General features: G+C 38.1%; 1 protein-coding gene across 3 annotated transcripts in view; it reads left to right on the forward strand.

Annotated features, from left to right (window-relative positions):
• The window catches only part of MARCHF5 (membrane associated ring-CH-type finger 5), a 51,831-nt gene extending 43,271 nt beyond the window's left edge, over window positions 1-8,560 (forward strand). For 2 of the 3 annotated variants that reach the window (XM_046652658.1, XM_046652659.1), the window contains 3 exons: window positions 4,462-4,645; window positions 4,766-4,932; window positions 5,678-8,560. In XM_046652658.1, coding sequence (XP_046508614.1) covers window positions 4,462-4,645; window positions 4,766-4,932; window positions 5,678-5,794 — 468 coding nt within the window. In that variant the 3' untranslated portion in view covers window positions 5,795-8,560. The remainder of the gene's footprint in view (window positions 1-4,461; window positions 4,646-4,765; window positions 4,933-5,677) is intronic. The other variant, XM_046652660.1, reaches the window with a different exon arrangement.
• The last annotated feature ends 487 nt before the right edge of the window (window positions 8,561-9,047 follow it).

The following is a 9,047-nucleotide window of genomic DNA, read 5'->3' on the forward strand; positions in this document are numbered from 1 at the left end:
ATAAGAAGTGGAATAGCTCTTTTTGAGGAAAAGATTTTAGGTTAGCTCAATCTTAAAAGAATTTTGATAATTAATGGGACAATAGGAGCCAATTAAGGAATATAGTTTGTATTCTCTGAAAAAGACTACCAGCTGCATTTTGGCATTTTGAACCATATTGGTATGACTCATTCAAAAAGTTAACACTGAGCTGAAGTCTGTGTAAAATACAAAACAAAATTGAAAGCCCTGATCCCCAGCCTCAAGGAATACAGTCTTAAGGCAAGCTGTGCATAAGTGACCAACCTGAGAACTGTTATAAGGTTATATAAACAAATGTGAAGAGAGTGCAGAAGACTACATAAACAGTATTTTATTTCAGTAAAAGTGAAAGATCGTTTGAAGTTATGAAAAATGTAAGTCTTGATCTGACTCTTGAAGGAAGTAATTTGGCTAGTCAAGGGGAGAAAATGATACAAGCAAGGAGATAAAAATGAACATGTTGGTTAATGGTGACAGTTAAGAAGGTCTAAAATTATGATAATACATATATATTATGTGATACCATTTAGAAATAACCTTCACATGTATTGTTTCACTTGAGAAGATTTTTTTTTAGCCCGGAAATGAGAGATTAGCTATAACAGTAAGTAGGTACTATTGTGTGATCGAACAGGTGGGGAATACTTTTACCTATCTGAGCAAATTGGAAAGGGAATGTGCCCCACTATGCCATCAACAGTACTTAGGATTTTCTTTTTAACACTTGACTGTTCTTTTTCCTTTTGTTCTCTGACTACTCTGAAGTTCAAGTAAATCAAATTAAGGAATTATACCACTGTTCTTTTCCCATTTACTCCTATTTATGTCTCCATGAACCAGTCTTAGGTTCAGTCCCTGTTAGTTGTGAGGAACTTGAATGGGACTTATGTTATTTTATTGAAAAGACAACTTTTTTCCCCAGCACTGGGCTGAACACCTTTCAAACACTGATGCATTTAATCCCTTCAACAATCTTGTGAGGTAGATACAATCAACAATTCCTAATTTATAGGTTCAGAGTTTACATGTCCAGTACCACACAACAAGGATGAAGTGCTAGGACTCCTGTCCCTAATCTAAGGCTCCTTAAGTGAAACCTGGTTCCAAAGCCAGCTGGAACATTTTATCCTAGAAGAATGGAACCTAGTTCCACTATTACCTCTAGTGTAAAGACACCTCTGTAAGTATTGCCCACTTTTAATTACACTACACTTAAATATGACTAAGAAAACCTATTAGTTCATCACTGTTCCATCCTCCCATTTAAAAGTTGGGTTCTAATAGGCGGTACTTAAAAAGATCAGGCCTCAATTAAAACTCTTAAACTTTTCAGCGTTGGTGAACTGCAGGCCTAGCTGGATATGAAGATCTAGCTTTTAGCTCTAAAGCAGAAAAACAAACTTTTCTCTAAACCTACAATTCTGTAGGCCTTTTTTATACATGGATAACAAATTCATGGAGAAGGCATTCTATAGTTTCTGAATCTCACTCTAAAATTGAAGTCTTAAAAATAATCTGTTTTTTAATCTTGGGGCATAAAACCAGAATATACATGATCACACACACGGTTGGCTAGTTCTGTATTGAGCAAAGTTAAATCAGCCCCATTGCTTAATTCAGCTGTCTTTTATTGCCCTGGAGTCTAAGTAGCAGGTGGTGTACTACATATTTTGTGCTATCCTATTTTCTTTACAGCATTTATATTTGCACGCTTGTTTGATCTGATTGTCTCTCACCTCCAAAAGACATCTATTTAGCTCACCATTTTATCCCCAGCACCTAGTCCTGTGTCTGGCACATAATCAGTGTTCAGTTGAATGAATGAATGTATGCATGGAAGTATGCATGCATGGTGAGCCTCAGCTTGAGCCCAGAGCGTGTCTCACTTTAGCTCTAACAAGTGGGACAATGGGCCTTTGCTCGCTATTTGCTCTATTTCTCTTTTTCTCATTCTTAGACACCTAGTTGTGAGTTTTTACTGCTACACCTGAGGAATAAACTTTCCTTTACTATAGTCCATAGCTCAATATTTGTTCCGCTTTGTATTTCTAAACCCTAAATTCTAAAAAGAGTACATAACCCAACAAAGGAATTTTTCAAATTTCTGCATTTACCTGCTAACACTTTGAGAGTATTTAAATCACTTTTAGTTATAACTAAACTGATCATTATATTGAAAATAATAAAATGACATAAAATTGAAATGTCCTGGGAAAGCATTACAGATAAAAACACAGTTTCTGGGCTAATCCAGTTTTGCCACCAGTGTGGAATTAGGGTTTATAAAATATTGTGAACCAAACTATTTCACTTTAGGGCAACTCAAAATGATCACCCTTCACATGCAAGATGTGAAGTTGTTAAATTTATGCCTGGAGACACAGAAGATCAGATACTGATACCATGGTTTTTGGCCATTTGGTGTTTAAAAACATTTAATGTTACATGTTGATTAGGGAAATTAACCAAGTGCAAGTCTGAGCTATAGCCCTAGCTGAAATTTTAACAGCACCCATTTTGGTCCTCTCCATATAACTTTTGTTTTTGAGGAAGATTAGCCCTGAGCTAACATCGGCCGCCAATCCTCTTTTTGCTGAGGAAGAGTGGCCCTGAGCTAACATCCGTGCCCATCTTCCTCTACTTTATATATGGGATGCCTGCCACAGCATGGCTTGATAAGTGGTGCATAGGTCCACACCTGGGATCCAAACCGGTGAACCCCGGGCCGCCGAAGCAGAGCGCACAGACTTAACTGCTGTGCCACCAGGCTGGCCCCTCCACATAACTCTTATAAAATATTTTTACCTAGATCGAGTCTGTTGTCTAGAATTTCAGTTTGCCTTGGACTATTCTCAGCTTGACCTTATTTTATATGTCCTTGTAGTCTACCTAAAAAAATCTGCTCTAATAGCTGACATAAAGGGCATCTTGAGGACCAGCCCAGTGGCTCAGCAGTTAAGTGTGCATGTTCTGCTTCGGTGGCCCAGGGTTCTCTGGTTCGGATCCCGGGTGTGGACATGGCACCGCTTGGCAAGCCATGCTGTGGTAGGCATCCCACATATACAAAAGTAGAGGAAGATGGGCACGGATGTTAGCTCAGGGCCAGTCTTCCTCAGCAAAAAGAGGAGGATTGGCAGTGGATGTTAGCTCAGGGCTAATCTTCCTCAAAAAAAAAGGGCATCTCATTTTTGATAAAATACCATTTACTATTTCATGAGCTTGCTTTCCTGAGTATGTATTGTCCCCGGCAGCTTTTAGTCTTCCCTACCTTTTTTTCTTTCTCCCTTTTCCCTCCTCCCTATCAAAAATATAGACAAGGTCCTTTTCAATCTTTTCTTCCTGGCTTATTCCTCAAGTGTGATCAGAAAAACTATATAGAGTCCTTTATAGTAGTGTCCTATCAAACTGTCGCTTCACTGTGTGATAGCTGGGTTCTGAAATAGTCTCTTTCGGTTGTCATAACTGCCAAGAATAATCCCTCAGAGAAATATGTTTAATCTACGAGCAGTTGAGACTTTCGGCTAAAGGGAGGTCATTTGAGACTTGAAATAGAATTTTCAGGGAAATTCTCTAGTTAAAAGTAAGAAGCTCCCTAACAAACTGGTGATGTTGAGAGAAGTGTAAAGCCACAGAGTGATCAGTAAGTGAAAAGGATTCTTCTGGGAGGGGAAGTATGGGGATTCACAAATGCCAATTAATTACGTCCTTCTTGCCCTCTGGGATCTAAACCGATTGAGAAATAGCCCCAAGACCCAGATGAGAGGGGAAAGATTGTTTTAGCTTCGTTACCCCGTAGATAGGGCACCCTGAGGTTCCTGGGTGAGAAAAAATGACTGGAACCTGTAGCCAAAACTGGACCCCGTACTGCAGTCCCCCAAATCCAGCCCTCGGAATTGCATTTTAGGAGAATTAGGTCTGTAGAGCAGGCATTTGGCCAGCCAGAGAGATCACACTCTATCCCAGGCACCGCTGAGTGAGAAGAAAGAGCCAAAGAGGAGTGAGCCTTCAGGCCATTTCTTGAAGACCTGTCCTGCCCCTTCGCTGGCTATGCTTACCTCCTAGTAGGAAGAGGAGGAAAACAGAGGCTCTACTGGAAAACAAATAGGACCTAAAATAATAGCCCAGTCTAACCAAATCAGAGGAATGTAAGCAAGAAGCAGAAGTCCCCTCCGCTCTATTGAAATGTCATCAGTGTGGGTCAACCATTTTGAAAGCTTTTATTCCAATGTAATATGAAATAGCTTGGGAGCTTTTTTCTTTGAATTCAGAGACACTTCCTATAAGTAAATCAGGACTTGATAGCTTTCCAGCGTATTTTTTAAACCTTTTATTTCTGTATTCTTTTGAAATTTAGCATTTCCTCTAAAATGAATTGAGCTTAAGCATGCAACTCTTGATTAGATAAGGAAATGATTCTAGCAAATGCTGTCTGTTTCACAGGTTGTAGGTCATAAAGAAGGTCTGGATGTTATGGAGAGAGCTGATCCTTTATTCCTTTTAATTGGACTTCCTACTATTCCTGTCATGCTGATACTAGGCAAGATGATTCGCTGGGAGGACTACGTGCTTAGACTTTGGCGCAAATACTCAAATAAACTACAAATTTTGAACAGTATATTTCCAGGTAAGGCTTTGGATCGTGGTTGTGATGAGTATGCCAAATTAATCTTGTGAAAGAATCCTAGCATGCAAAGATATTTTAGCTATTCTGATTTATTAGCACTGACACTGCATTCTTCTCTAGGAATTGGTTGTCCTGTTCCTCGAATTCCGGCTGAGGCTAATCCTTTAGCAGATCATGTGTCTGCCACCCGAATTTTGTGTGGAGCCCTTGTCTTTCCTACTATTGCGACAATAGTTGGTAAACTGATGTTCAGTAGTGTTAACTCTAATTTACAAAGGACAATCTTGGTAAGATGGCTTTAATAATATTTTTTCCAAGTGACTATACAAAAGAGAATGAGCTGTATATTTGTTTTTAAAAAAATCCCAATGGGACTTTATAAATATTCATTCTATGGCTCCTGTGCCTTCAGCCTCTGTTTGATCCCCACTGTCATCCAATAGCAATAACAAGGAGAAAATCCACTGCAGTAGTTCTGGCCTTCCAGAACCATGCTGTGGGTGATTTCTCTCCTGGAAATCCCTCTTGCCAACAAGATTATGGTAAAGAGCTTCTGCTCTAGAACACGTTGGTTCAAATTGCTGAGAAATCTAAGTCAAACTTCTTGACTTCTCTGTGCCTATAGAATGGAGACAGTAATGGTAGCTGCCTCAGGAGTATTGTGAGGATTAAATGAGATAATTCGTTTGAAGTACTAGCACCTAGTAAGCCCTTAATGTGGTTTGATGTCGTTATTATTCCCACTTTCCCCCTCTGGTGGCAGCCTGTACATAGCTCATGCATTCTCCCTGCTTTGTCAGACTGAATGTAGAGCTAGGTGGAAGGAGTATTACTCAGATAGGATAACAGGAAGGCATCTCTGACCTGTTACCAGTAGTGTCTCCCTATCTCACCCGCTAGTAGAAAAGAGAACTGTTTCATTTGCAGTCATCTGAATTAGCATTAATGCCTATGTCTTTTGTGATCTAAGTAAAATTATTTTTGTTCCTCTAAATTTGCGTTATAAAAAGCTGATTTTCCTTTTTATTTTAGGGTGGAATTGCTTTTGTTGCCATAAAAGGAGCATTCAAGGTTTACTTCAAACAGCAGCAATATTTACGTCAGGCACACCGCAAAATTCTAAATTATCCAGAGCAAGAAGAAGCATAAAACTGTGACTTCGCTTTGTTCTGCAGTTCTCTCATCCTTCTGAGTCTGTTGTGTTGTTTTGGTTCCATCATTAATGCACAGTAGTGGAGACTTGTGATAAGCTGCTGCTCTCATATTTTTAAGAAATATAATAAAGCACTTAGGACAGGGGAAATCCTCTCAGTAATCACGGAACCTGAGGATGTGATTTGTTTGCTTTATTTTGTATGTACTTCTTTTATGGCTGTCATCTGAACATTATTTTAGCATGGTAATTCTGGATTTTGTTCCTATTTTCTCCAGATAGAAATGTAAAGATCAAACTGTGCAAATATTTCAAAATGCACATGCTGTTTTATTCAAATGCCTCTTTTGTACATGTTCATGTTCAATGTTTTCTTAGAATCAGCAACTCAATGAAGGTACTATGAGGATTTTTCTCACTGGCATAATTTGATTACATGCTAAACAGGAGTATATGTTAATATGAGGAAATGTAAATTAAATTAGTTATAAATAAATAACAAACCAAAAATGTATGTAAACATTCAAATGATTATCTGAACAAATGTGATTTTGTTATGTTTTTCTTAACCCATGTGATGTCCTCCAAAATGTGTAGGGTAAAAATTCACAGGGCTTCCAGATCACTTTTTCACTATTAAATTTTATTTATATAATGTTGACATCTCATAGTTCATAATGTAATTTTGACTCATGCAGTCTTAATTGCTCTGTGTGTGTCTGCGTGTCTGTGTGTGAGAGAGAAAAAGAGAGATCAGGTCCTTTCATCACTGGAGTAGAGTTTTTAAATCCGTATTTCTAGAAATTAGAGCTGCCAGTTTATAGTAGTTTGAGCACAGAGAACGATTTGAAAAAAATCAGTAAAGTTATTTTACTCTCCTTCATTCATTGAGTCATTCAGGTGTCTATTAATCACCTGTTTGCCCAGGCACTGTGCACAGTGCTGTGGGATACAGTGCTGAACAACACTTTACGTAGTGTACGGTCTAGCTTCAGCAGGTGGAAAACCAGCACTGAGAAAACCAAGGTGAGGCCTTGAGCTCTTTGTTTTTACACCAGTCAGTGAGGAGATAATTATGAAAACAAGAAGTCTTGAGTAAATATTGAGGTCATTGTTTTTGGCTTAAGTCAATTTATTATTTTAAAAAACCAATACTAATGTTTTTCGATTTTAATTGTCATTTTGGTGAGGCTAGCACCTTAATAATCACTGTTTAATTAGTTTTATATTCATTTTTCAAAAGCAATTATTTAAGCCATTTTTAGTAGTGGCCCTTTTAGTGTTGCTCAGCAATCTGAATGGTCTTGGAGTTATTTTCATTAATTAAAATCAAAAGATAGTTTCAAAACCCTATTTGTTTTCTTGTTCACAGTATCTAATGCATGACACTTAACAAACATTTCCCCTTACACTTCTCTTTAGGAGTGTAGCACATATAGATTGAGCTATGTAGATTGCAATAATGTATGTTAACTTTAGTAATTTAAGACTGGTACCTTTCTATAGTATGAATGTCTTAATTTTGAGTTATAACATGAAGTTTATGTGAATGGCTGTTGAACATTCAAACTGTAATTATTTGGGGACGAAGGGAATATTTGACTGACAGTGAGCCTTATTAAGAACACTGCTATAGTTCTGAAGGGGAGATATAAAATCTATGGTTATATATAAAAATAACTTAGATTATATAGCTGTAATTATAAAATATATTGGCTTTTCTTTAATTTTCAATATGAAAAGACAGATATTTCCTGCATAATTTTGTTATATAAAACAGCTTTTAGGCAGCATTTACTAAAGTTATATAAGCATAAGCACACAGTTCCCCATTTACTACTTTAATGCCAAGATGAGGGATTAGCTGCTTGGTTTTATGACATCAGGGCTCTTAAGGGCCAGGGAAACAACTCTAATCCTTTGGGGGCAGGGGGCAGGGGTTTCTGGGGCTGTGGGGAGGGAAGTGCAAGTGCCTGGGGACCAGAGTGGCCTCTAGCCCTGGAACTGAACACTTTTAAACCTGACGAGCCTTAGCTCAGGAAGTACTATGTACCAGTCTCTTCAGAAAGGTGGCCCGCGCCACCATGAAGCAACAGAAGAGCATGGGCTGACTAAAGTTGGATGGACTTGCCTTCATATCCTAGTTCTGCTTTTAATAACTATGTATGACTTTGCCAAGTGACAACTTGCTCTCAGCTGCAGTTTTCTTCATCTCTGAAATGCAAGTAATACTATCTCACAAGACTGTTTCTAGGATTAACTGAGAAATCAAAGGAACAGAGGCACTTTAGGCTCGAAATAGCCCCTACAGAGCAGTAGTTGTTTCTTAATTGCTAAAGAGCCCGAGCACACTCTAGGAAAAGGGGATGAAGAGGTGGAAGCAAGGCATTAGGGGACAGGTTGAAGGGATGCTGTAGACTTTTGGGATGGGTCGGTATATTTTGTGTTTTCCAGTTTATTTTCATGTTGCTTTACTGTGTTATTTCTATAAACTTTAATGTTTTAAACTTCTTTTATAAAATTCAATGATAACTAGTAGAATTCTCTTCTTTCAGAAGTTAACTTGTCTCCAAAGTGGCTGAAAATATTGTTCATCATTACATGATTATCAAATGACTGTGAAGAATATAAAATTAAACTTAGTGACTTAATTAGTCACTGCCTTGCTAACTGTGCTGTAATTTTTTTAAACGTCTTGTTTTTAATATAGCAGACTATCTCAATACTGGCTGGATTAGGTTAAATAAAGAATTTTTATGTTCTCCAGGTGTACTTTGTCTGTTGAACAACTCTGAAAACATAATTCGTTAATTCTGTACCTACATAGTTCTTTTTAAATCATAGTTATTGAGATAGTAGTGAGATTTTACTTTTAGTAAAAATAATCTGAATTTTTAAAAAACTATGGAAGAATTTGTCTTAATTTTGTAAGCAGGCTGGCCTGAATTCCAAGTATGTTCTCATTTGTTTTGTTTATTTATTTATTTATTTATTTATTTGAGGAAGATTAGCCCTGAGCTAACATCCGCTGCCAATCCTCTCTTTTTTTGCTGAGGAAGACTGGCCCTGAGCTAACATTCATGCCCATCTTCCTCTACTTTATACGTGGGACGCCTACCACAGCGTGGCTTGCCAAGCAGTGCCATGTCTGCACCCGGGATCCAAACCGGCAAACCCTGGGCTGCCAAAGCGGAGCATGCGCACTTAACCACTGCACTGCTGGGCCGGCCCCTGTTCTAATTTTTTAAA

Source organism: Equus quagga, chromosome 2 (genome assembly GCF_021613505.1).
Source record: "Equus quagga isolate Etosha38 chromosome 2, UCLA_HA_Equagga_1.0, whole genome shotgun sequence".
Lineage (NCBI taxonomy): Eukaryota > Metazoa > Chordata > Mammalia > Perissodactyla > Equidae > Equus > Equus quagga.